Source organism: Neocloeon triangulifer, unplaced genomic scaffold, assembly GCF_031216515.1.
Source record: "Neocloeon triangulifer isolate White Clay Creek 2 clone unplaced genomic scaffold, ASM3121651v1 ptg000017l, whole genome shotgun sequence".
NCBI classification, from domain to species: domain Eukaryota; kingdom Metazoa; phylum Arthropoda; class Insecta; order Ephemeroptera; family Baetidae; genus Neocloeon; species Neocloeon triangulifer.
Window position 1 is genome coordinate 3,268,101 of NW_026775559.1, and position 27,959 is coordinate 3,296,059.

General features: G+C 34.4%; 3 protein-coding genes across 4 annotated transcripts in view; 2 read left to right on the forward strand and 1 right to left on the reverse strand.

The window, feature by feature from the left end:
- Positions 1 to 27,959, reverse strand: part of LOC132203100 (adipokinetic hormone/corazonin-related peptide receptor variant I-like) — a 65,707-nt gene that overhangs the window by 26,895 nt on the left and 10,853 nt on the right. The gene's annotated exons all lie outside the window — the stretch shown is intronic.
- On the forward strand, positions 9,897 to 21,968 carry LOC132203473 (bumetanide-sensitive sodium-(potassium)-chloride cotransporter-like). 2 transcript variants are annotated; one of them, XM_059631280.1, is made up of 18 exons: positions 9,897 to 10,003; positions 12,561 to 13,171; positions 14,537 to 14,687; positions 14,750 to 14,845; positions 15,247 to 15,500; positions 15,557 to 15,671; positions 16,280 to 16,419; positions 16,492 to 16,686; positions 17,254 to 17,485; positions 17,556 to 17,813; positions 18,251 to 18,462; positions 18,529 to 18,773; positions 19,431 to 19,588; positions 20,678 to 20,798; positions 20,847 to 21,071; positions 21,124 to 21,284; positions 21,339 to 21,450; positions 21,581 to 21,968. In XM_059631280.1, exons 2-18 carry the CDS (start codon positions 12,731 to 12,733, stop codon positions 21,714 to 21,716), a joined length of 3,252 nt encoding a protein of 1,083 aa, XP_059487263.1. In that variant the 5' UTR covers positions 9,897 to 10,003; positions 12,561 to 12,730; the 3' UTR covers positions 21,717 to 21,968. The 2 variants fall into 2 exon arrangements, with proteins under 2 accessions (XP_059487263.1, XP_059487262.1); XM_059631279.1 differs by having other exon boundaries at positions 21,124 to 21,450.
- LOC132202982 (bumetanide-sensitive sodium-(potassium)-chloride cotransporter) lies at positions 22,796 to 27,924 on the forward strand. Its single transcript, XM_059630376.1, has 19 exons — positions 22,796 to 23,074; positions 23,440 to 23,587; positions 23,645 to 23,740; positions 23,797 to 24,050; positions 24,102 to 24,216; positions 24,275 to 24,414; positions 24,476 to 24,670; positions 24,732 to 24,963; positions 25,190 to 25,311; positions 25,373 to 25,508; positions 25,571 to 25,782; positions 25,837 to 26,078; positions 26,211 to 26,377; positions 26,431 to 26,560; positions 26,739 to 26,848; positions 26,906 to 27,020; positions 27,079 to 27,224; positions 27,279 to 27,390; positions 27,447 to 27,924. Exons 1-19 carry the CDS (start codon positions 22,805 to 22,807, stop codon positions 27,580 to 27,582), a joined length of 3,078 nt encoding a protein of 1,025 aa, XP_059486359.1. The 5' UTR covers positions 22,796 to 22,804; the 3' UTR covers positions 27,583 to 27,924.

Sequence of the window (27,959 nt, forward strand, 5' to 3'; positions counted from 1 at the left end):
CCATTTTGGAGGGTCCTAAAAGTTTATCATTATCAACGTAGAGGAATCAATTAATGATAATATTAATTCTGAATAAAATTACGCTGGACATTAAAAAAAATAATTATCCAGATCCCTGTACAAAACAGTTTTTTTTAGGTTTCTAAACTATTTGGAAAATTTAAATGTATGGAAATTTCTTGTTTTTTTTTATGCAGTTGTAATGCTGCATATTCTCTTCTCAATCTATTTCAATATGCTTTTGATTCAATTATAAATGAAGTGAATTACGTCTTATAATTAGCGTATTACACGCCATATTAGAAGCGTGGCAATTATAATTAATAATAATTATAATATTAATAATAATAAATACTTCTCATTGTTAAATGTTCATCTCTAAAAAAATTTTGAATCAAAATTCACCTCTTCTTTGAAAATTGAAAATCACTGCAATCATAAATATGAAGACAATAAAATCTCGCTTTTTTTTAATTTAGCATTCAAGAAATAATTTGCAAAATTTCTCTTTAATTTTACTGAATTTAAACTTAAGGTTCTCTTTGGGGATATAATTTTGTGATAGAAAAAGTTTAATCATAAGATGCCCTTAAGCTGTTTGTATCCGGTTCAAAACCAGCCAACATTTTCAAAATTTGTAAAAGAGGGGTATAACAAAAACCATACCGAAAAGAATAGCTGATAGCAACGAACAAAGATGAAAACTTTGCGAGGCGATTTGAATACGAAAATCTAAGCTGATGGGATGGCAAACAACTTCTTTTGTGTAAAGCGCGTGCATAAAAGATTCTCAGAAGAGGGATTTCTGGGTAAAGTTGCTATGTGGGCACAAAGGAGCAAAATTCCTTACACGGGTGAAACCGTCGGGTGGGAGGGGGAGTGCATCATTTGAAAAAAAAAACGAAAATTGATCCTTTGTAGAACTTTTGAGTTATCGTTAGTAAAACCGAATGCCGTAAATTTAATTTAAATTTCTATTTACCGCTCAAAAAGTACCTGCTTTTGATCACTTTTGATTTGAGAATATTTAAGAGCGTTGGTTTTATATGTATCTGTTTTAAAGATTTTTTGTAGGCAAGTTTTTTCATATTCTCACATTCATTCAGTATGCCATCTACATCTTTTTTATGCCACTCTCGTTTCCAATCAAACAAAATTTTAAAAAAGTTTTTAAAACTTTATTCTCCTCTATGGAAGCCAAAAGTTTTTTACCCCCATGAAGAGAGTTTGATCCAATATTTGGATAAAAATGTGTAAACTCGTGGTTATAAAATCTTATAAGTTGTAGATTAAACTTTTCCAACTTTTCCAACAAAAACAAAATTTAGAACGATAAAATCATTTTTGGAATCAACAGGAAACGCGTTTTTCCTTAACATTTTTCTTTTTATTTCAATTTTTTGTCTAAAATAAAGGTTAATAGTTTTCATTATTTTTGTTCCAGATAGGGTATTAGGATTCAAACTATAATATTAAAAAAAAATCAGGTCGAATTAGGTCTAATGATCACAGTTTTGTAGAAATGAAGCGAAAATATGAAAGGAAAATGTACAAAATATTTAGTAATAAAGTTGTTTTATGCTTTGACCGTTCACAGCAACCTAAAAATTTTTAAATGGCATTTTTCATGGTCATTTGACATTCCAAAAAATATATTTCGCTGAAAATAGTCTTTTTTTTCTATTACCTTTTCAAAGTTATAACAAAAGCTCCCCCTCACAGGTGCAGACTTAATATTATTAATTAGCTCAAAAACTACTACTTCTCTTTTTTTCTCAAATAAACAGCGTCAAAGGTAAAAGTTGGAGAGGCGAGCACGCATGCTTCTAATTCAAGTTCAGTCAGACGGGAAAACTTTTTGAGCCATTTCTGAGTGACGTGCCAGCAGAAAGTTGGTACCTCATTAGTTAACACCCCTTACTCTTTCAGCTTTGCAAAACTCGAGAAGAAGCTTACTTTTCACTAGCCTTACTCTCTTTTTCCCTTACTAAATTTGTGAAAAAGTACATTATCCCCTGTCTAGCAATGTTCTTCAGAGATGAGGAGCCTGATTTGGATTGAAGCGGAATGAAACTTGCAATACATACATCTTTCTTAACATAATAAAATATAGGGTTTGTTATTTAGAAGTCAAATGATGAAAAACTAATCGCGGTTATATTGTGAATTTAAATGCTAAATACAATTTGCAAAAATTGAAATCATTTTTGGAATTTTTCTAATATATATATATATATATATATATATATATATATATATAATAAACAGTTAATTTGGGCCTTTTTATTTAAATCAGAAAAGGAATTTGTCAAAATTAAATCAATTCCAAAGTTGCTTATCAATTTATGTGTTTATAAATCTTTGTGCCGTGATATCATAGGCAGAGTTCATTATTATAAGAAACTTTAGCGATTCGTGAACAAACAAACGTTGGAGGAGCCACGCAAGTTCAGCAACAGGACGGACGATGTCAATTCAGCTTCATCTCCTTGGAGGGACTTTGGCTTTAATTAAACAACTTTGCTTCCTATACAGGAAGAAACTGAGTTCTGGGCAAGCACTAGTTTGTCAATAAACAGCACCCTAAAGGTAGCTTGAGTGATGCAAACTTTTGTGTAGATTAAATTGATTTCATTAATTAATATTATAAATTTGAGCTACTAAAATGAAAATAATGGCTTTGCAGTTTTTCAATCTAAAGTGATGATATTTGCATTACAAATGTGCAAAAAGAAAAAAGCAGAAACAACTTTTAAGTGGAGAAATCGCTTGAACTCAATATATACATAATATATGTATATATTTTACACCATCTATAATAGGTCGCACCAGCCGCAACGTAATTGTGAAAGGAAAGCGCGATGAAATGGGAGAAGCACCTCTATACATGGAGTGCAATCTCTCTACCATGGAGCAAAAGGAGGTAGTTTCGAAAATTGTAATTAATTGACGCACATGACGTGGCAAAAAGGGCTCTGCTACTGGCGGTGCGTCTTAATTTTGTGAGACAAGGGTAGTGGCTCAGGACGTGGCGAGGTGGTGAGTTAAGTGCGTGTTAGTTGAGTTCCTGCTTTTCTGCCCCACTTCCTGAGTCATGTTTGACTGACACACTGGCATTTTCCTCACCTTCCCACAACAAACGTCAAGCCCTACTTACAGCAAACCCTATCAAACCCAAAATTCTCGTAAGCGTTTAACAAAATAATTGGTGGTAAAATTGTTATTTGTGTTGATAGTGCATTCTTAAGAAATGTCTTAATAAAAATCACTTCTTTTTTCTTTAAAATAATTAACAATTTGTGATTTATTTTTAATTTCATAGGTTTAAATTAACGGCTATTTCTCAATGTTTTTGAATGTCATTTATTGTTGTATAGAAAATACATTTTTTTATCAATGATCAGCCATTTTTAATTAAATTCGCAAGAAAAAATCCTCAATCAACATACATTATTTTACAAATGCTTAATTCAACAGTTCTGCAAATAGTAACACTTTATATTAAATTTGAAGTTTAAATAGCACCTCTATTAAAATTTTTTAAATAATATTTTATATAATATAATTCCAAAAATTCAAAAGAAATTAATAAAAAAAAATGCAGGTTATTCAAAATTGAATGTTTTTTTTTTAAATTGATATTAATGAAAAACTATGTATTCAAGAAGGAAAAATAATTATTGAAAATGAACCAGAACGCTACTCTCCAATTTAATTGAGCAGCAATTGATCTGGCTTAGTAAGTCTTTTAGATTGCTCTCAACTACTATTAATTAAATCTCCTTACGAATCTTGGTTCAATGAAGATCGGATGGAAAAAAAATATGATTTAAACGTAATGCCTCTAAAATATTTAACTTCATTTTTAAATTTTAAAAACAGATGTGTAGTTTTTGTACCTGATATTAAGGTTTTATATGAAGAATATTTGAGAAACATGAAATAAAAAAGATTGGGAATTGTATGCGCCGGTTTCCTTGGATTTGGTGAAAAGCCCTTGCAAAATAATATGATGCTGGCTCTCCCGCCTGGAGAGGAAAGAAAGAAATGAAAGAATATTGTGTGCACAAAGGCGTGTATTTTCGTGCACAACTAATGAAGAGCTTGCGCTCCTTCTATTCACAGTAAGCAGCTAAGAGAGGATGTTTCACCGCCAACTGAGAAGCGTTTTTATAATTAGAGGAATAATTAAATGCAGAGTACAAAAGAAAGACTGCAGAAAATTTTAATGCTGCTCGTGACACTTGAAGAAAAAAATTACGAGATATTTTTTAGTGTGTAATACAAACAAAATTAAACGTTATTGCTTCTATAAAAAAATAAATCAGAATAGAATTTTTATACGGTGCGAGAGGAATTTTCAAATATCATTAATATCAGCCCATATTAAATTTTTCGGCTGGAAATGCACGCACTGCACAAGCCTGTTATCAGCATGGAGAGACAAGCAGCAGGCGACGAGTGTGATTTCTCTTCAATGTTTGCCTTATTGTTATTATTTCTTTCTCTGAGGCACATGCATTTTTTCATATCAAGTCAGATGCTCTTTCTTCTATATTTTGTGGCTCACATCATCATTGTACAGAACATTTTCTTTGAACAAAGACGAAATGTCTTCCACGCACAATTTATATGTTTTTACTTCCCTTTTACTCACTTTTTGTATTATCAAAATAAAATTCGCCAAGCAAGCTGCGACTATATTGCCTTTTCCGTGACGCTGCCTGCGTTGCTTTGACAGATACAATTTCTTTCCTTCATATATCTGGAGGATGGCCTCCAGGGGTATGAATGTCCGATATGAAATATTAAAACCTACATTTCCATTTCATTCCATTTTAGTTCACAAAAAATTACTGTTATTTGAAATTCAACCTTTTGAAAACAACAGATGGATATGAAAATTGAATCGATATTAAATAATTATCAAGCTGGCCAGAAAATGAAATGCTTTCGTATGATCCTGAAAATTACATTAGCATATTTTGGATTTTAACTTATATAAGTTGTTGATCATGTAATTAAAAAATACAAGAAAAGAAATGGACTTTGTCCTTACTTATTCTGGCATATTATTTGAATAAAAAATTCTTTCCAACAATTGAATGTAAGCCATTTGACGTAAAATTTGAACAAATAATAAACAGAATAATAATGGTGATTTGAATTTAAAATCGGCTTTTCCTCGATGGGTCTTTGTGAGTTGTTTATTGTTTCAGAAAAACAATATCCTGCTCTACATGTTTCCGCTGCGGGCTGCAGCCATAATTCATGAGCTGCGAAAAAATTTTGACAAAAATTAGTACAAAAATAAATCTTTTAAATTCAAATCACCATGAATCAACCCTCGATCGTGAAATTCTACCACAAAAATAATAATAATAACAAGACGTCCAAGCGCATTCTATTTTGCTTTACAAAATCAATAGTACAGCAACCTGCGTAACGTAAAAGTAAGTCAGGTTGCATAGCACGTGGAATTATGTTTGTACAATTATGGTGTAATGATCTTGAAAATCTAGATGTTGCTATAAATTAATCTAAAATTCTCGCCTTCAATTATTGATTATTTTATTATAAAATTTTAGTTTTTATAATTTACTCTTTCCTGAGTCTTTCATAGTTTTGACCGGGTTTCTACGCTTTTTTTATCAGAAACCTTTATATCATCAGCATTTTTCAATTTATTTTGGAAAAAACGGAGGTATAGTTTGAATAGTTAGCTTCCTGCCCCCCCCCCCCCCTAAGCATGTAACTTTTTTATAGTTCTACATTATTTTTAAAAGACCGTTGCTGTGCATATGAAAATATAATACAAGAGGGAAATAAGAGTTGGAGGAAACACCAATTTCCATTTGAAACTACTGATAATTTACTGTTATAAAATCACTCACGTTATGGAGAGCATTATTTTGATGGCATTCTTTCTGATTTCAAGAACATATTCTGGTAAGTGACGTTTTATTCAAAATTTTCTCTTATTTAGTTTTTTTATTTTCTAAATGTATTTCAGCAAAAAAATTTAAAACAAAAATAAATCGATAAACAAAAATTCATTTTTACGTTTCTCATGTTTCTAAAAATATAAATTAAATTTACTAGAGAAATTATTGATACAATTTTATTATAAATCATTATGGAGCTAAACTTTTAAACAATAAACTAATCATACAGGTAATGAAGACCGCGTCCCCTCACGCGTTTCTTCTGCTGCGTTGTGGTCATGCCGGGCATGATAAAAAAAAAATGCAGTGGCACGAACAAGGGAATCGTGGGTGCGCAAAGTAGAAAGAAAGAAAGTGTTGCGGCGCGTGTTCGGCTTACTCATTAGAGTGCCGAGCGGACAAACAATAATAATATGCACACAAATAATATACTGTATAAATTATTGACAAACCTGCGTGCGCCCGGCCAGCCGCGCTGACATAATTGTGAACCAAAGTAAGTAGGCCGTTTGTAATCCACACACATTGCGCATCGCTCGTCACCATCGCTGGCTTCGATCGAATTTGAGCTTTTGGTTTTGACAAAGAGGAAGAAGCAAAACCGCTGCACTCTAGATTTTTCCGGCGCAGAAAATTCGTTCTCTCTAGATGTTTACATTTTCAAATGTCAAATTGGCTTCGTGGAACGACTCCTTCAAATTTCCATTTTGCCGTATTTTAGCTTTATGAAGAAATAAATATTTATTAATTCTTTGCCTAGTTCAAGTCTTTATATATGTCCATTGTATAAAACAGAATTCCCTGCCACATTTTTGCCTTAATAATATCTAACTAATTAACATTTTAATTACTTTTTCATTACATAAAAATGTAATTAAAAATCTCCGAACCAGCTTTTTTATTAGTACCTCTTTTGTCATTTATTTTTATTAATTAAAAATTTTTATTCTATAAATCTTTTTGAAATCGTATAGCAAAAAATTTCAATAATAAGAAATGGCAAGGTATTATAGCATTTTTTTATTTCAAAAAATCCCCTCTTAAAATATTAATATCATACATTTATTTGACAATCATTTAAAAAAAGGTATTTACGCTAATACGCTATAATGATAATAATAAAGAATTTAGAAAAGATGGGAGTCGTAAAAAATAGTTATCAAGTAAATTTGAGCTGCAGTTTTTTGCCAGGAGTAAGAGCAAAAAAAGAACAAAGAAAGCGGCATTTGGAAGTATCAGGCAGTCATTTAAATGCAAGCTTTCAGCATCCAGAAAAAGAAAAAAAAAATGTCCAAAGAACTTGACTACTGTTATTTTTCTTGTGTTTATATTTTGTAATTGAAAATTTTGTTTGTGAAATTTCGCATGTAAAACTTTGTTTGTAAAACTCTCATCTTTTCTCTCAATTGTATTGAATTTGTATAATTTTGAATGTATGAATGATGTATCCCGTTATGGGCAGCAATTGCCTTTGTGATATATCAATAAACACAATTTGCAACTAAATTTTTACGCTTCCATCAAAGTTAAGCCGACCACATTCGCAACTCGCGGTGCTGCCAGCGCACATCTTGCTTGATTAGGTGAGAATCTCAACAGTTTGTTGCTAACAAGACACTAATCAACCAAGCACATCAACAGATACTCGACTCCGAGCAATTGCCTAATTTGTAAATTGCCCTCTAATGAACTGAAATCACAATACACCACACGGCAGACCGTGCTGCCGGTCGTTTTTTGCAAAACAATTATTTCTCGTATTTGTAATTTTTAAAGCAATATTTTCTTTTACATAATATAAGAAGGTGTGGAAAATTAAGAAAAAAAATTTCAAAATCATACAGGAGTTGATTAAAAATAAATGAAAAATTAATTAGTTTGGAAAAAATTTGTTTGCTTTCAATTAAAAATTGAATAAAATTGAAACCCTATAAGTGTAGAGAAGCTTTAATTATGCTTTATTATATCCTGGTAAAAAATCAACAACATGGACAATACAGCGCCAGAATTTTGGGTTAAATCAATTAATTAGTTTTATTCGTTTACTTTTTTTAAACTTCTACAATTTCCAAACGTGATACACATTCAATGTAAAAAAAATATGGTGTAATATAAATATGTATAGCAGTCAAGCCCACGACCTGGATGATTTATGCACGTCAATAAAGCACTACATCTATCAGCTCTGGCGTTTGCATCTGCATGGCAGCGTTTCCTTTTCGCAGATGAGCCGATTAAATTCTGCCCTACTTTTCAGTCCAATAAAACGTACAACGCATTTTCGCACTTCATCAGCAGCACCATAAAACTCTATGGTTTTTGCTTCATGTTTCATTTCTTTACAAAAAAAAAACAACCATCAAAATTCATCAAGTTTTTTTAACCCATTCAATTTTTTCAGTAATGTTATCTTATCTGTTACATTATAACTATACTGAAAAAATTACACAAAAACTTTTCTCATAATTCAATGTTGTAATGTCAAGCTCTCTATATATTTTTATGTTGCTTACTTAATTTAATTTGCGTGATATGAAGTGTTTTATTGAAAATTATTTCAACTATTTTCTGGCAGATTTGTAAAATTCTCATGATCCTCGAACTTCAGTGCTATCAAATTATATTTCAATGAAAATGACGCCAGTAAATAATTCATAATTATTTAGTACATATAAATTAATTGACATCAAAATTTTTCAGGGCAAATTTTTGCTGGATGAGACTTTTGTAAAGAGAATCAAGCGTTTTTCGGCACCTGTCCAAATCTGGCGCCGTTTGAATTGGAAATGCAAGCGCCGCGACTGAGACAATGATTCGAGCCAATCGTGCGGGAGGAACGTCGTTTTCTTATCCCTGACCCGGCCTCGCTCGCTCGGCTTGAAACAAAAAGAGACATCAACTCGCGCGCGGTGCATCCCAATAATTTGATTGCCCCACACTTGATTTTAATATCAGCAGCACCCGATCGAATTCACGACGACGACTGACTATAATTGTTCGCAGAGCAATATGAAGTGAGAATGTGCTTCTTCTCACTTACGTTGTAAAAACGGTGACGTCACGTTTTGCAGGCTAAAAAACATCACGCAGAGCGTTTTATGTAATTTCATAGAGCGAGCCAAGTTGGCAGTAAATGCAGCAGGGTTTCGTTTTTCTTATCAAGCGTACTTGATCGCGGACTATATGCATTTTACAATTTGCAATTTTACAGTTGTATGCGTTGTGCAATTAATTAATTGACACACAATGTAATACTGTACGTCTCCTTGCGACATGGTCGGTCAATTTCTCTTTTGACTTTGATTAACTAAATCATTAGCCATCCAGTTTTTATATTAAAATGTATTAAGTAAACATGAAACTTGAAGCAGCTTACGGTGATTGTTTTCTGTAATGGTATAATTTTTGTTTGAATTGATTCTGTTTGATGTTTAATAAATAAATTTAAACGAAGCTTTAATATATACATTCAGCAGTTAAACATTCAAGAGGTATTTTTCGTCAATTTTAAAAATCTTGAAAATCTTTTTAATCTCACAATTTTTTGTAAGGAAATGTTTATTCGAAACATGCGCACCATCAAAATAATTCATTTTTACTGTTACAACTACTGCTGAATAACTTTATGGTCAGGTGTGATTTGATCAGATGTTTTGCCATTTTCATTTTACTTTCCGACACACTAAATTCATAATATATGGATTGAAAAAGTTATTGAATTTTTTACTGCTTAAAAAATTAAAATTTTTTTCCCTTTTTTCTTTGTCAACATAAGAAAGAAGAAAAATTTGAGGCTGAACAAAAAATAAAAAATATTTAATGTTGGTTGAAATTCATCTAAACACATCACGCGCCCTTGACAGTTTCGCGAAATGACTTTTGGGCAAAAGGTGTTGCGTTGTCAGAGCAGCGATAAAACGCCGCGCGCCTGGCGGGATGCTGAGCCGACCCAGATCGACTCCCCATAAAGCTGGACCACTCTACTTCTCTCACTTGCAGGGTCGCCTCTTTGCAAAAACAACGCAACGCCACACACTCTGGCCGGACAATTTTCCATTGTAAGTTTTTATTTCAGTCGCTATCAATATTTAATTAAGGACTCCTTATTGACATAGTCATATCAAGTCTTTACAGCAAAAATTTTTCATTGACTCGTATTTTCGTAAAGGCTTGATTTGACTATGTCATTAAGCAGACCTTAAATTAACTACCACGAAACTTCACACTTTTAAATCGTGAAAGTTATTTTATTTTAAGCATTAAAAATAAATTGACAACTTTTTATTTTATATTTTCATAAAGGCAAAAATCAAATCCGTTAAATATCATTGGTAAGGAAGTTAAATATAAGTCTAAAAAATGCTGGAAAATTAAATGGTTCAAATTTAACAGACTTGTTTATTTTTGAGAAGTTAATTGATGGCTGAAAGTGACTGGGTTCAAAAGTAAATCAAATTGGAATGTTCAAACAAACCTGTTGCTTATCACGGCCCGTAAATCGATTTCTAGACATCAACCGCTTGTCATACACACCACAAATATTTATTAATTCTTTTTTCAAATGTCTACAAAACCCACTCGACAAGAAGTGTTTTCACATAATTTTTTTTCATGCTTTGCCGATTCGCAGCAGACGGAGCGAGGAGAGAAATTTTTATTTTTTGCTGTGGGCGAGACATGAGATTCGTTCGTTTGCATAATAATCATTTCGCGGTGCTTTGTTGCAATTAAATTGGTCCGCAGTAGTAGTTGATCTTGAAATTCTCGCCGGCGAGGCTTTTAAGGACCATATTATTGCATTTGCATGCTTTTGTCTTCGCGCCGCGATATGATCTGGCAATTATTATCCTTTCACCTCCAAAACCGGGGGCTCTGCTGAAAAAAACCGGCTCAAATTTCATGACTGGTTCAAAAGTTTTGGTCGATTTAAATTTCACCAAGAATTACTTTCAATTTTCAAAAAATATTAATTTATGCTAGCAGGTTCCCCTACTTCATAATTCCAATCAATAATCTGCCTTAGAGAGTAATTTCGTAAATAATTTTAAATAGATTCGTTAAAAAAAAGGAAAAATTTTAATTTGAAAGGAAATATTTTCATAATTGGGACCCAAAAAAAAGTTAAATGTCCAATTAAAATTGCACGATTTATTAATATTTTATTGCTCCCTAATTTATGTGCGACGCGTATTGTCGTGGGACTGTCTCGCTGCGATGTCAAAATAGCGCCAAGGAAAGAAAGCACTGGCGGACAACAATTGAACGCGCGTGATTATATTTTTACAATGCTATAAAACGCGCTGGAAGCAGTGCGTCGATCACTCGCTCAATTAGATCAAGGCGCTCGCGATGGTAATAAAAGAGTTTCTAGCCGTTTTCTGCTTTTGCTAATGGTGATGCAAGTTCAAATTGCACTTGCAAATCTTGCTTGTTTTGCACACAGATAGTCGGAACCGATCAATCCAGTTTTGAGTTTGTTGCTAGTGCAATAATTTGTATGTAAGTCGCGATAGTTTCAAGCAATTTTAACTCATTTTGAACTCCGAGATTAAAACCTTAATCACAATTCTCTGTAAACATATTTGCGGTTTCTTCAAAATGTTAAATTATGAATATTATACGACTTCAATCTTGAATTTTAACTGTAGTACATAAACGTATTGCAAGGGATACAAAATGACAACGTTAATTGCTTAATATATTGTTGCTGATGAAAATATGTATGAGATTATGTAGACATATATTGTATTAATATTGCACATAAACATTACAGGATATATTCCAGGCAGTGAGAGTTATAAAATAAAAAATATAACTCAATTAAATTTTTTTTTATCATATTTAAAGTGAAAAATGTGATGTTATTTTGCATAAAAAAAGATATAAATCTAAATTTTTATACGAAATATTAATCTAAATGGTATAAACTAATACTTTTTTTAAATTATATTAGCAATGTTTTAGAAGTAAAACTAACACCTAATTATTTCTGAGCTCTATCTGATTAAAACTATATTTTATTGCAAATTTTATTCAAATTGATAAGCACCATTTTTAAGGAACCATGATGTGAGCAAAAGTGAGAAAGAGGACAGTCTAACCTCTTGATTTGGATTAGAAAAGTTTGAATTCAAACAATCAAATTGGGAATTACAAATTTAATTTCAATTAATTACATTAAATGTTAGATACTGTATTTTATTCTTAACCATTTTTAAGCCATTAATCGACTAAAGGAGTTTCTAGCTTTTACGGGTAAAATTATTTAAATTTCAAATTTGAAAATTTACTCCCCAATTTCCAACATATAAGCAAAAACCTTAAAACTTAAAAAATTTAGCCCATCATTTAAAATAAACAAAAAACTAGACGAGAATGTGCTCGTTTAAAATTTTTCAATTTTGGTTAGGGTTCAGAATCTTATTTTGTAGCAAAAAAATCTGTGAATCAAAAAATTAAAATAGAATATTGAATAACAAACAGATGCATCATTAATTTAAATTAAAACTTACAAAATACGACTGGCCATAATTATCAAATTAAATCAATATCCTTCCCATTTTTGCAGTCAGAAAATTGAAAGAATATATATAATAAGATAGCGCTTCTCCACAGATGGTCCGGCTGCCAAATTAGCACGAGTGTGTGTGTCCATCCATCCACCACTCTCTCCAGATCCACTTGGTGCGTCCATCAGAAGAGAAGAGGAACGGGTGACGTCAGCGTCCATCGGCGTAGCTTATAAGTAGAGGCCGGGCCAGGGTGGGGGCTCACTTTGGACCGGGATGCCTCTCAAGGGACCTCGCAAGTTGTCCGGCGTGCCAATCGAATTGTCCGATCAGAACGGACAGCGCTTCAGGGTCAACCGGGTAGACTCGATCGCCGTCGGCATGCACCGCGACTCGGACAACAAAACGCTGAGCGCGTTGCCGGAGGACGACGTGCTGGACACGTCGAACGGCCACGCCAACCTGGCCTTCGACTCAGGCGACGAGGAGGACGAGTCGAGGGACGCGTTGCCGCCGATGGCCGTCACCAACAGCCGCCGGCCCTCGCTGCAGTACCAGTACACGTTGGCCGGCACCGGCACCGTCTACGGCGGCAACCTCGTCCAGCAAACCAGAGAGGCGCTGCCCAGGCTGGACAACTACCGCGACCTTGCGTCCATCGCCGCCGGACACCGGCCAACCTTAGACGAGCTCAGGGAAAATGCCAAACTTGAAAAGGTGCGTGGAATATCTTGATTGTAATGTCTTTCAGAATAATTTATTTAAATGAATTTTTAAAAGTAAACTTAAAGCTATTCAAAAAATTTTAATATTTTTTTATTGAATGCAGGATTATAATTTTAATTTTTGGCAAGATTAATTATTATTTCAAAAATAAGACAAATTCAGAACTAGAAATCACTGGTTTAATGTTTTGTAGAAATGTGCGCATTGCAATAATTCATTTAAGAATGACCTCTGTGTAAGAATTTTGAATGAAAATTAAATTAAAATAAAAAGTTGGAAGTTAAAAATGTTTCAAATTTAAATATCTTTCTCTGTGAATTTTGCAATCAAATTGCCATTCAAAAAAATAAAAAGCCTCCAAGTTTTTCCTTTAAATTTTATAATAACGCATAAAAAATAAAACCAAGACAATCCTTTTAAAGTAAAACTTTTGATTAAGGAATTAAAATTATTTATGCTTCTACTCTTTCCTCTTTAATGCAGTTGTTAGGCTGACTTACGCTGTTAAATGCCTTTTTGGTCACCCTTAACGTCTCAATGGTGCGTGTTAGTTTTTTTAATTATTTTTATGGCGATTGTAGGCCTTTTTCGGAGCCAACTGTCTTACTTATAAAAATTAATTCCTTCCTCCAAAGGTGACTAGAAAAATTGATCAACGATAGATATTTCTATTGATGAAAATAAAGTTATTCTTAAAATTAGAATTAAAAAAAACAAACAATACATAATTAAAAAAAAATGGAACTTAAAATCTTTCTGAATATAATTTTATCTTTTATATTATTAAAAATAATAATTAACCGTATTTCCTTGATTTTAACGCATACAATTTTGTTATGCACAGATGTAAGATAAGCGAGGTTCAAGTTTCCGCAACTATTGTAAACAATTTGCGCAGATAATTCAAGGTCCTAAAGTGTGTACTTTTCTTACTATGCTTTGCTATGGCTCACAGCGACAGAGAATTCTGGTAACGTCACATTAAAATACCAATTAGCCGCTCGACTAGTCCACTTAATGCGCTATTGTAAAAATGCAAATACAGATTTGGAGTGACGCTGCCGTGCGTGCACTTCATAGCTCGTCAACAACATGATTAATCATTCTTGCGTTCAATAAACCCGTTCAATTTTGCTAAAAATAATTCCACTTGGATAATTCCATAAAGAGAAAAATTGTAATTATAGTTAAGAAAAATACAATTTTTAAATTTCTGATTATTTTATTTGCAGAAAAAATTCCCTTTTTTTGGGCTTTTCAAGTCATATTGTTACTGGTTGTTATTTGCACACAATTAATTTTTTTTGTCCATTCATTGAAGTGTAATGAGATTAAAAATGATTATAATTAATTTAGGCCAACGAGCAAGGTGAGGCGCAGGAAGAAGCCCAGACAGGCGCAATCAAATTCGGCTGGATCCAGGGCGTGTTGGTGCGATGTCTGCTCAACATCTGGGGTGTGATGCTATTCCTGCGTCTCTCATGGGTCGTCGCCCAGGCAGGAATCAGTCAGTCGAAAAATAATTCCACAATTGGTAGCGACGGTATACTAACTTCTAAAAAATTTCAGTCGAAGCATGCGTGGTTGTTCTGCTCTCAGCCACCGTCACAACCCTCACGGCGCTTTCCATGTCGGCAATCAGCACAAATGGACTCGTGAAAGGAGGTGCGGAATTAATTAGCGCAAAAACCAGAAACATACAATTAGCTCTAAATTTTAATTGGGATATTAATCCCTCCTCGCTTCAATTCGAGGAATTGATATTCTAAAAGGGTTCACAAAACTTTAAAATTAATTATATTCCCGATAGATTTTGCGTCAAAGTTTTAAATTTGTACAGAGAATAAATATAAAATAATCAACTTCTAAAATTTCCAATATAGGAGCCATCTTTGAATTGATTTTGTTAAGAGCTCTTTAAAATTTTAAGAATTTTACAACCTCATCATTGTTCGTCGAAACCAATTCAATAAAATGCTTAATATTCAAAATTCCATCAGGATTTAAACTGTGGAATTTTCTATAATTATGCTTTCCCACCCTTTAAATTTTTTTTTCATTCTTAGGTGGAATCTACTTTATGATATCGAGATCGCTCGGGCCAGAGTTCGGCGCAGCCGTGGGTCTAGTTTTTTCGATGGCGAACGCCGTCGGCGTGGCTTTACACACGGTTGGTTTCGCCGAGTCTATGAACGACATGTTGCGTGCGATGGACGTCAAAATCATCGACAACAGCACCAACGACATAAGGATAGTTGGTACCATCGCCGTCACCATCCTTCTGGCCATTTGTATTATTGGCATGGAATGGGAGGCAAAGGTATTTATCTTTAGCTAAAAATTAAAGTAGACATTTTCAGTGGGAAATTTTTGCAGGCGCAAGTCGGTCTTTTGGTCATTTTGCTCTGTGCTATCGCCGATTTCTTGATTGGTGGATTCCTCGGCCCTCTTGACGACACCGAGTACGCGAAAGGATTTGTAGGGATGAATGGTAAGTAAAAATTTTTATTTGAACTTTTTAAGTGTTTAAAATTTACGAAAGTAATTGTACAGATTTAAATTTGCATAATTTGTTCAAAAGATTAATGATCCGATTATTTAATTTGAATTTAAAAGTTTTGACTAAAGCTTTTTAAGCCCCTAAAACGTAATGAAATAATTTTTAGTAAACTTGTCTTCATTTCAACTTATTGAGAAATCTCCACACTTTTCAGCTTTTTCCCGCATAAGAACACCTTTCAGAATTTTCATAATTTAAATATTTCGAAAAAAGCCGCTTTAAAACAAAAATGCACTGTTTAGTTGCAGAAATACTAAAATAAAATTAACTGACCATATTAAGATTTTTTCATCTCTTGCTTTCTATCATGATGAAAAGGCACTTCATTTTGGATACATACTGTGGATCTTCATTTTTGTTACATTTTAACCCAAAATATGTCAGTGTATTTTTTTAATATAAAAAACTTTGTAAATAAATTAAACCTAGATAATTTATAAAATTTATCTGTTCAATTCCCGCTTTATTAAATTTAAAATTTTCGAATTTCTTTGATTTTGAGGTTTTTGAATCACCCTGATTACTGATCAACTTTTCAGCTACGTTATTTGTGGACAACTTAATGCCGGATTTCCGAGTGGTCGACGGCAAGATGCACAACTTCTTCTCCGTCTTCTCAATTTTCTTTCCATCGGCCACTGGCATTTTGGCAGGCGCCAACATTTCAGGCGACCTCAAGGTCTGTCACGTCTCTCGAATGACGCAAATCGAAAGTTTTTATTAATTCGCTTGCCCAATGCACTCCTCGCAGGATCCTTCTTCCAACATCCCCAAGGGCACCTTGCTGGCCATTCTGCTGACCACCCTGTCCTACATCATGTTCGTTCTGATCGCCGGCGCCGCCGTCGTCAGGGACGCGTCGGGCAACGTCATGGAAATCGCGGGATGGCAGTTTGCCAATTGCACTGGCAGGGAATGCCACTGGGGCCTCCACAATAGTTTCCAGGTATCACACAATTTTTTGCAATTGCGTACATTTTCCTTGTCAATAAGACGTAAGCAGCATAAATTTGAATGCAATGAATATTTGGCAAGAAAATTATATCGAATTCAAAGGCCCTGAAGAACATAGAGCTCTACTTTTTTTAGTTATTTAATACTCTTAATTAAAGTAGGACTTAATTCTTATCATAGTTTGAAGGATCCTGGAAGGATCAGTTACTGAGGAAGTAAAAATAAATAAAATAATTATTATCATACAGCAATAGAATTAAAAAAAAATTCCAATATTTTTTTGATTATTTGTCACGAAATACCAAAGCAAAATGTTTTTTATATAGAAAGAATATCGATTTAATTGATTTTAAATAATTATGTTTCCATTTTCATGATCACCTATGTACTTGTTCTGCGCTAAATTATTTTTTAATATTTAAAATTTAAATTTAATCATCACAACATGAATAATAAAATAATTCAGAATTTTCCCTCAAACATCCAAAAGTTTATAATATTATGTCAATGTATGTGTCCATTGTAAATTAATAATAATTAAGTCTCAATTTTTTTAAAGGTTATGGAGCTGGTTTCCGTTTTTGGCCCTCTGATCTACGCCGGTTGCTTCGCTGCAACTCTCTCCTCAGCTCTGGCCTGTCTCGTTTCAGCCCCCAAAGTGTTCCAAGCTTTGTGCAAGGACAAACTCTACCCCTACATTGAGTGGTTCGGAAAGGGTTACGGCAAGAGTGGAGAAGCTTACAGGGCTTACGTTTTGACCTTCGTCATTGGCGTTGCATTCATCCTAATTGGCAAGCATTTTTTTTTAATCCTTTCAGTGGAAAATTTTATTAACTATTTGCACTTCCTATAAATTTTCAGGTGATTTGAACGCAATTGCACCCCTGATATCCAACTTTTATTTGGCCTCCTACACCCTGGTCAATTTCTGCACGTTCCACGCATCCCTCACCAAGCCCATCGGCTGGCGTCCGACCTTTAAATACTACAACACGTGGCTCAGTTTGCTGGCCACCATTATCTGCGTCTCCATCATGTTCCTGATCAGTTGGGTGACGGCACTCATTACCTACATCGCTGTCATAACGCTTTATCTAATCGTCATGTATCGAAAACCAGGTGATTATATTTTTTTTTTTTTTTTTTGTAATTTTTTTTAAGGTCGCACCTGTCCCCTTTATTAGTGGTGCAGAAGGCACCAACCAATTTATTGTGCGATGAAAATTGGTAAAGATATAACAAAACATTTTTTCACACGATGTAATCCTATATAATTTCATGTGAAAGAAGAAAAGAAAAAATACATGGATTGTTAATTCTAATTTTTTTTTTATCCAGTAAATATCAATTTTACGTTTTTTTTCTTTCTTGGCTGAAATTTGCCTTGTACATAACAGGCAAAATTATTAATTTTTATTAACTTTTCCAAGAAGAGCAATCCAGTTTTTGTCTTTTTGTCAAATTTTTTTTTTTAAATTTCGAATTTCACCACTTTAAAGAAAAAGATTTAAACAAGAGGGAATCACAAAATAATTATTTATTAAAATTTCCCGCAGATGTAAATTGGGGCTCAACAACGCAGGCCCAGACGTATTCGGCTGCGATGGGCCAGTTGCAGAAACTGGATTCGCAGCAGGAGCACGTCAAAAATTATCGTCCTCAGATTCTCCTTTTGTGCGGCAAACCCTCAGCCAGACCCACCTTGATCGACTTTGCAAACCTCGTGACCAAAAACTTGGCACTTTTGATCTGCGGAAATATTGAAAAGGTATTTATATAGAAGATGAAAATTTCGTGAGATTGAAAACTAAACTTGGAATGGGGGGGAAAATAGACCTCGTACACCCATAAAGCGAGAATCGTGGTTAGCGACCGTGGCAACAGGTGGTTACACGAGCACCAGAAGATCAAAGCTTTCTACGCCGTCGTTGACGGAATGAACTTTGAAGAGGGTGCTCGGGCTTTAATTCAGGCCTCAGGCGTCGGCAAGATGAAGCCCAACATTCTTCTTATGGGATACAAGGCTGACTGGAAAAATTGCAACGCTGATGACTTGAAAGAATACTTCTCCGTTCTCTCGTAAGCCTAGTTTAAAAAAATCTAATACTAATTTCACTTTAAATATAAAAATATTCATACACTCAAATACATATAATTTTTCTATAATAGTAGAAATAATATGGGATCGTTATGTGTGAATCAAATGAATAGAGCAAGATGAGAAAATAATTGAAAATATTATTTTCAGAATTATATTCAAGAAATTGTAAGCTATCTGGAAAAAAAATTTGTTGAAAGTATTTTTCAGAAGAATCAGTATTCTGAAGTTAAAAGATAATTTTGATGACTTCTTCAGTAATTTTTTTTAGTTTCTCACGTTTTCTGATATTGCATTTTCTGAAATTTGGGGATCCGCTTAGTTAGTGAAAATACCTTTTTCAATTTAAATTTAATTAATTTACTTCTAATTAGTGGTGAAAGATTAAAACGCTTGAAAAAGGAAAATTTAAGATCAAAAGGAATTTAGGTTTATTATAAAGAATTATATTAATCATCTCTCAAAATGCCATTGAAGGATTAAACGATTATAACAAACTGGAAAAATAATAAGAATCAGTTATGGAAACTGAAAATAATTTTTGAACAAATTTTAAAGAGCAATTTTTATATAAAAAAAAACACTTTACCTTACATTTCCTTTTTTTTCAAAAATTTTAAATATTAATTGCACTTAAGGACCGCACTGGACAACCACATGGGCATCGCCATCCTGCGCACCAGAGATGTGATGGACTACACAGGGGTGATTGCCGGCGAAGAGGAAATGGATCAGTTGTATGCGCAAAAGATGCAGCCCCACAACGACCTCTCGAAGGCAGAGTCCGGAGTTAGTGGTAAGAATTGTGCCTGCGGCTGGTCGGTCGCGACACCTGGCGAAAAGGAAACCGCGACCGATAAGGTGGCGTCTGAAATCGAAAGTTATCGGAGCACGCGGCAAAAGTCCGACGGCCTAGATTTGTTCGTGATTGCCTTATCAGTGGGTGCGCGGGCTTATGTAATTAGCAAGAGTGCACGAGTGCAAACCAATTTGCACCTGCCGCTCGGCTTGCGAGAAAGATGTTGAGCGAGCCAAGGCTTGGATTTTTTTTCATTTGATGCAGAGTGAAGATATTAAACTTTCCTAAAATACATTGCTATTTATCAAAAGAATTGCAATGCACAACAAGATATATCAAAGTATTTTGAGATAAATTTTAAATTTCTTGATACGTTAAAAAAAAAAGAGAAAATGTATGTACGTCTTTAGTTTTTACAAAACACTGATGCCCTATTTGAAAGCAAAAAACAAACAATAAGAAAGTTTCTAAACACTATGCATAGAACACAAGTCCTTTTACATTTATTTCTTAACGTAACTTGACGGTGCCTTCTTGTAAAAGGAGGTGTTATTTCCTTTTTTTAATATTAAAAAGAAAGCGTGAAATAATTATTTGTTAAATTGAATGCATTTATTGGGATCTTTTTAGGAAGAGGCTTATTAAAGTCGATTTTTAAGTACAGACTGAATAAAATTAATATAATTAAATTTATACAATTGCTTCTGCAAAATTTAAAAAAAAAAATTAGAATTTTTACTATTAACTCATAAACTGCTTCAGTTTTAGGAATTCAGATGATTTATTATAGGTATAATTAAAAACAATTATTTTTTAAATAATTGTTTTTCAAAAATTGAATGTAAACAATGTATTTATAACAATGTGGACACATAAACAACAATAATAATAATAAGTTATTGCAATATATTTTCATCAAAATTTATTCATTTGGTCTTTGATTATACTTTTGTAAGTTGATTTCACATGATTATTTATGCCCCGAAACAAAAACACTTGTGAATAGAAAAAAATAGATTTTTCGCATTCTGAAACGGCTAATAATGATTCATTATGACATAATATAATGTATGAATATTTTTCCAGTTTCTTCAGAAATGACTCCTCCTGCTACCCCAGAAAACGCGAGAATTACGTCCGACATTGTTGTCATGTCCAAAGATGACAAAAAGAAGGCAAAAAAGAAGGACAATGAACTGGATTACAAGTAAAAAATATAATATTCGAGAAAATTAATTTCAATATAAATTATCAGGAGCACCGGTGGAGGCGATTTGCCGCAGGAGGTGATTGACAACCTGAACCAGTTTATCAGCAAGAAAAAGAACGGTTGCATTGACGTGTGGTGGCTTTACGATGACGGAGGACTCACCCTGTTGCTTCCCTACATCATCAATTCCAGGAGCAACTGGGAAAACTGCCGCCTCAGAGTTTTCGCCCTCGCCAACTCCAAGGACGACCTTGAAATGGAGCAAATCAGGTATAAAAATGCACATTATTATGAGGAAAATGTATTAAACGTTGATTTTTAGTATGGCCAACTTGCTGTCCAAGTTCAGAATCGACTACTCTGATCTGATCATGATTCGCGAAATCACCAGAAAGCCACAGGATTCTAGCAAGGCGTTCTTCAAACACCTAATTCAAGACCTAAGAGCACCTAAAGGACTCCCTGCTGACGCTGAGGGAAAAGGTAAATCTTTCAGAAAACTCGGTTACAATTTATTTATTGAACTTGTTGAATTAGAGGGAAAAATTTCGGACGCTGAACTGCAGGCAAATAGAGAAAAAACTGGACGGCATTTGAGGCTGCGTGAACTTTTGCAGGAAAATTCCAAACAATCCAATTTGGTCGTCATGTGAGTGGTCATTTTTTATTTTCGGTGTCAATTTATTTTATATTTCAAGTTAAAATTGATTTAAGATTTAGTACTATTTTCCACATCATAATGGAGAAAAAAATAAAATTAAGACTATTTTTATTTTTAGGACAATGCCACTGCCTCGAAAGGGAGTGGTTTCGGCACCCCTGTACATGTCCTGGCTGGAGACCCTGACAAGAGACATGCCGCCCTTCCTGCTTGTCAGAGGCAACCAATCTTCCGTCCTGACATTCTACTCGTAAATCTTGGCACAAATTTCAAAGTTGCACCCTATACCAGCATGACTTGTACAAACGGTTACTGATTAATTAATCACTATAACTGTATAGTATTTTTTTTAGTTGTTCGAAACTGTATCATATTTTGAAAAACTACTGTTGTCCTTTTGCAACGTGTTTTGTAGAAACACAAATACAAAGTTATGTTAGCCCTAGAACTGCATCACTGTTGTAATTTATGCGTTAAGTTAATAAAAAAAGACATATTTAGTGGAAGTAAAATATTTAATTTTAAATTTTCTAGCCATGACTGGCGTCCATCCCCTTGCATTTTGATTTATAAATCTAATAATAAAACACAATTATTTGCAACTGAATCAAAAAATGGATAGAAGATGTGCATTTATTTCAATTCTAGATGGAATAAAACTTTTTTATGATCTTGTTTGAATAAATCTAAATTTCATACTCGAGAACTGCTTGTAACTTTGATAATGAATTCTCGTCAAAATTTGACGGATTTATTGACTTCCAAATGTTCCGAAACGAAAGCCATAATTGCAGTATAATCAGGGCTACCTCAAAATGATAGGAAATGCAGATACAAATCACTACCATCAAAATGACATACAAAGGGAATTTTCTTGGTGGTCACTTGTTAAGGCAACTTCACTGCAGTTGCGTCTGTTCCACACCTCTGAAAGAAAATTTACACCTCAGTTTGCAGCTGGACTCTAATTGAAAGTTTAATTAGTTGGATATCAGAGTCACGCGCTTACTGAAAATACAAGCGTGTAAAAAAATGTATTTGACCAATAATTTTTTTATTAAATAAAAGGGTAGGCAGCAAAATTTAAATAAAAATATCTCTCCCCTACGATATAAGAGAAATTTAACTTTCTTCAAAATATCTAGCAAAAATTTTAACCATCAACTGGTGTTGGTGAATTAATTTATTATTGAAAAATAAATTTTGTGTCAAAAATTAGCTTATTTAATTGAGTTTAGAGGATTTTGCTCGCTCAGATCTCTAGTAACTTAGGCATGATGGCCGCGCTATAAAAGGAAGGTGCGAGGATTTTCTCACATCTCTTGCCACCTGAGCGGCAGGGATGGACAGCAGCAGATTCAGCGTGCGTCAAGTTATTGAAACTCGGCGCCGCAACAGTAATATGGCAGACGTTCCTGAAAACGGCGTCCTCGAAACGAATCTCTCAATGGACCCGCAGCCCTCGGCGGCCCACCTGGGGCCCCGAAGATCCCTTGTCCACATGACGCGCGAGGCGTTGCCTCGCATGGACAATTACAGGAATCTGCTTTCGATTCAGGCGGCGCAACGACCCACCCTTGGCGAACTGCATGAAGGGGTCAAGGATGATAAGGTATCCTCCATGATAATTTAACTGCTAAATTTTAAGATTGTTTAATTTATTAGTCAATTCTTGTTAGAGATTAATAATAATAATAATTATTATTTTTCAAATAACAAATAATTTTATAGAGAAAATGCTTCTAGAAATTTTGTAGAATTACTATTTAGCTCGAATTTTTTTATTGTTAAATTTTCAATTTTTTTTAAATCAATTGATAAAAAAGGCCCAGCTAGAATTAACATTGATTTCTGTTAATTTAAACAATAGTTTAAAAACCACAACTTAAAACATGCTAGAAATAATTAAATTTAAACAAATTAAATTCTAAACTACTTCTTTAAAGTATTATAACAGCTTTTTTTAAATGATTATAGGATGAGCCCACTGGTGAGGCGCACGGTGGAGGCGGACACCACTTTAAACTGGGGTGGATTCAGGGCGTTCTCATCCCTGTTTTGCTCAACATTTGGGGTGTGATGCTTTTCCTTCGTTTGTCATGGGTCGTAGCTCAGGCAGGCGTTAGTGAGTTTTGAAGCGAATATAAAATTAAACAATTATTGAAACTTTACATTTGAAAAGCGATGTCTCTGGTCATCATTGGAATTTCGGCCGGCGTTTGTGTCATCACAACCCTGTCCCTGTCAGCAATTAGTACTAACGGAGAAGTGAAAGGAGGTTTATAAAAACCAAGAAATAATGATTGGCGCAATTATGGAAATGTTCTAATACAGGTGGAATTTACTACATCATTTCGCGTTCTCTTGGCCCGGAATTCGGCGCCTCGGTTGGAATTGTGTTTGCGTTTGCTAACGCCGTTGCCGCCTCGATGAACACAATTGGTTTTTGCGACTCGCTGAACGATTTGCTGAAGTCGCACGGCCTGAAAATAATCGATGGCGGCATTAACGACGTCCGACTTGTGGGCATGATCGCCCTGGTTATCATGATTGTCATTTGCGCCGTCGGAATGGAGTGGGAAGTCAAAGTAGGTCAAAATACTCTATAAAAATTGAAATATTTTAAAATAAATTTCAAGGCGCAAAACGTGCTGGTCGTAATTATTTCTGGAGCAATTGTGGACTTTATCGTGGGCACACTTCGCGGGCCTCAGAGCGACGAGCAAATCGTAAAAGGATTTCCTGGATGGAGCTGTAGGTTCTTCATTAAATATTCAGAATATTTGTCAAACTTTTTTAATTTCCTCTCCAGTTGATCAACTGGGAAAAAATATGGGCACTGACTACCGTTTCAGCGAGGGCGTTAATCAAGATTTCTTTTCCGTCTTCGCCATTTTCTTTCCTTCTGTAACAGGAATTCAAGCCGGGGCGAATATTTCTGGCGATCTGAAGGTACGAATAACAATAAAAATTTCTTTACATTGTTTTTAAAATGTATTCATTTCATTTTTAGGACCCAGCCTCCGCAATCCCGAAGGGAACTTTACTCGCTCTGGCCATTTCTATGTTTTCCTATGGACTTTTCGTCATTCTTGCCGGAGGTGGTGCCCTGAGGGATGCCAGTGGAATGGTGGAGGAGCTGGCAAATGGCACTTATGTTAATTGCACTGCACGCCATTGCGAATATGGTCTCCAAAATAGCTATTCCGTAATTTGAATGAAAAAAAAATGATTCATTTAAAATCAGTGAATTTTGACAATTATTTTAGGTTATGCAACTCATGTCTGTCTGGGGCCCTTTCATTTACGCCGGCTGCTTTGCGGCCACTTTGTCAACCGCCCTTACTAACTTGCTGTCCGTGCCCAAACTGGTTAGGGCGCTTGGCTACGACAAGATCTATCCTGGTTTGATTTTCTTCTCCAAGGGATACACAAAAAAGGATGAACCATTCCGAGGATATGTGCTGACCTTTATTATATCAGGCGCCTTTCTACTGATTGGTAAGTTTGAATTCTAATACAAAATAAAAATAATAAAACTGGTTATTAAAAATTAGCACTTGAGAAGCATGTCATACAAAAATCGAAAACACACTAAAAAAGTTCCTTAAAAAAAATGAAAGAAAAAAACGCAGATAAATATTTTTCTCTTCTTCACAATCTCAAAAAAACAATTTTTAAATTATTAGGAAAAAGATCCAAATAATTAAAAATTTATGAATTTCAGCCGAGCTTAATGTAATTGCACCCCTGATTTCAAACTTCTACTTGGCCTCATACGCACTGATTAATTTCTGCACTTTCCACGCCGCTTTCGTCAAACCGATTGGTTGGAGGCCAACGTTCAGAGTAAGAATATTAAAAAATATTTAATATCAATTTAAAAAAAAATATATATAAATTTAATTAGTTTTACAATAAATGGTTGAGCCTAATTGGATTTATCGTCTGTGTGGCCATAATGTTCCTGATCAGTTGGGTCACCTCACTAATTACCTACGTCATTATAATAGCCCTGTACCTTGTGGTGGTCTACAGAAATCCAGGTTGGCAATTTTTAAAATTCACTTTTTGTTTAAATGAACCCTTGTTTTAAAAATTTGGATAGACGTAAACTGGGGCTCTTCAACTCAGGCGCAGACCTACAACACGACGCTTGGTGCTGTTTACAGTTTGAATCAGACCAGCGAACACGTAAAAAATTACAGACCCCAAATTTTACTGCTTTCCGGAAACCCCACGGCGAGACCTGCCGTTATGCAACTTGCCTCGCAAATCACCAAAAACTTATCTCTGCTTTTGTGCGGAAAAATCAGTGAAGTACTATTAATATTGCAATGATGTTTTAAATATTTAATTTGATTCAAAATTTAGAAAGAGTTGACCTACGTACAGAGATCGAAATGCATCAGCGATGCGAATAAATTTCTGGAGGCCAACAAAGTTCGAGCATTTTTCACAGTGGTTGACGGCTTGAATTTTGAACAGGGAGCCCGAGCCCTTCTACAGGCAACGGGAATTGGAAAATTGCGGCCAAACGTTTTACTTATGGGCTACAAAAATGAGTGGCTACTCGCACCAAACGCTGAACTGCACGAATACTTCAACGTTTTGCAGTAAAAAGATCAATTTTTAATTTAAAACTCATTTGACTGCTAAATTAAACCTAAAAAAAATTATATTCTGCACACAATTATCGTCGTATTAGAATTTAATTTTCTTTTAATAAATCAAATTTTTTTTATCAGTGAAGCGTTTGATAATCGACTGGCCGTGGCTATTTTGCGAGTGAGAGGTGGACTGGACTTCAGTCAATTCACAGAACATGAAGAGGAGCAAGAAAGTGGTGCAAATGGAGGGAATCACAGTGCGCCCAGTTTGGCCAGAGTTGCGTCGGACAATTTCATCAACCTGGGTACGCCGTGGTGTTAAAATTTAAAAAAGTGTTTTTCAAAGTTAAAATTTCAGCTTACGAATCGACCGAGGGGCCTCTGAACCACAAGTACGTTTTAAATTCGGCCAAAGCTGTAGAGAGAACCCCACAGGAAATCCTCAGGCACAAGAGAAAGACGCAGTCGCTTGAGAAAAACTTGTTCAGGTTTTCATAAATTTGAATATAAGTTTTGCTTTTGCGCCACAAACTTTTGAATTTGTCACAAAAATACTAGAAATATTTTCATAGAATTCACTTTAAATTTAAATAATTAATTAATATTAAAAAAAAAATCTAGTTTTTTTAAAATTAATTTAAAATTTTCAACCCAAAATTGTTGCAGTGGAGCCAATGGCAACCCTCTCCCTCACGAAGTGCTGCAGTGTGTTGCAATTTTTGATTCGCCACCGAAGAAAGGAACCATCGACGTCTGGTGGTTATATGATGATGGAGGTGAAAAGTTTCTCATATCTTTTCTGAAAAAGTTTCACATTTTCCCTCATCATTCAGGATTAACCCTTCTTTTGCCATACATTTTAACAACAAGACACAACTGGTCTGGGTGCCGGCTGCGAATTTTCGCCCTCGTCAACAAAAAGGATCAGTTTGAAGTGGAAGAGCGAAAGTAATGAATTGAAATAATAATTTTCAGTATTTATATTACAAAATAATTCTGATTTCAGTATGGCCAGCTTGCTTTCGAAATTCAGAATCGACTACGCTAGTCTGACCATGATTCACAACGTTAGTGAAAAACCGCACCCAAGCACAAACATGTTTTTCGAGGAGATCATTAAGCCCTTCCGGGAGAGACCTGGAGCTGCTGACGGTAATAAACAAAATACTTCTCTGGCAAACAAGGTAAACTTTTCTGCATAAATAGCCGATGTTGTGAAAGCTTCTGAACTTATCGCGTTGAAATACAAAACGGAGAGGCAGTTGCGATTGCGCGAGCTTTTGCTCCAGCACTCTAAGGATGCCAATTTGATTGTTATGTAAGTTTGACAGATTATTTTTTCAAGTAACTTTCTTATTCAAGTATTCGGTCCAGGACCATGCCAATGCCGAGAAAAGGAGTCGTTTCAGCGCCTCTGTACATGGCTTGGCTGGAGGTTTTGTCGAGGGACATGCCGCCCTTCATGCTGGTCAGAGGAAATCAAACTTCAGTTCTGAGCTTCTACGCGTAGAATCTTTTGAATGTAAAACTTATTTTAAGTGATTTTAAGGTTCAAGGAATATAATTAATCCCATGTTTGTAGCCAAAACACACTAACGAAATATGTCTCATTTCACCAGTTTTCATCCAGAATAATTTTTAGACATGTTAACAATAGAAACTGTTATTTATATTATGCAAGAGAAGTTAAACTTTTAACAATAATATTTTGCTCGAATTCAGCTTCTTAAATGGTTTTTAATTGTTTCAGTTAAAATTGTAAGTTAATTTTATAATCATTTTAAAACATTAAATAAAAGAAATTGTTTAAATTTATCTCCCAATAAAATGTTCATTTGCACAAACATAAATAAAAAACTGTTGTTTGACGAAATAAAAGTTTTTCAG

Coding starts and splice junctions, on each gene's coding strand:
- LOC132202982 (XM_059630376.1), top strand. CDS start 22,805: ATGGACAGCAGCAGATTCAGCGTGCGTCAAGTTATTGAAACTCGGCGC. Junction 24,671..24,731: donor GTCTCCAAAATAGCTATTCC/GTAATTTGAATG, acceptor CAATTATTTTAG/GTTATGCAACTCATGTCTGT. Junction 26,849..26,905: donor GTGGTTATATGATGATGGAG/GTGAAAAGTTTC, acceptor CTCATCATTCAG/GATTAACCCTTCTTTTGCCA.
- LOC132203473 (XM_059631279.1), top strand. CDS start 12,731: ATGCCTCTCAAGGGACCTCGCAAGTTGTCCGGCGTGCCAATCGAATTG. Junction 15,501..15,556: donor GCATGGAATGGGAGGCAAAG/GTATTTATCTTT, acceptor AAATTTTTGCAG/GCGCAAGTCGGTCTTTTGGT. Junction 19,589..20,677: donor GGCAGAGTCCGGAGTTAGTG/GTAAGAATTGTG, acceptor ATATTTTTCCAG/TTTCTTCAGAAATGACTCCT.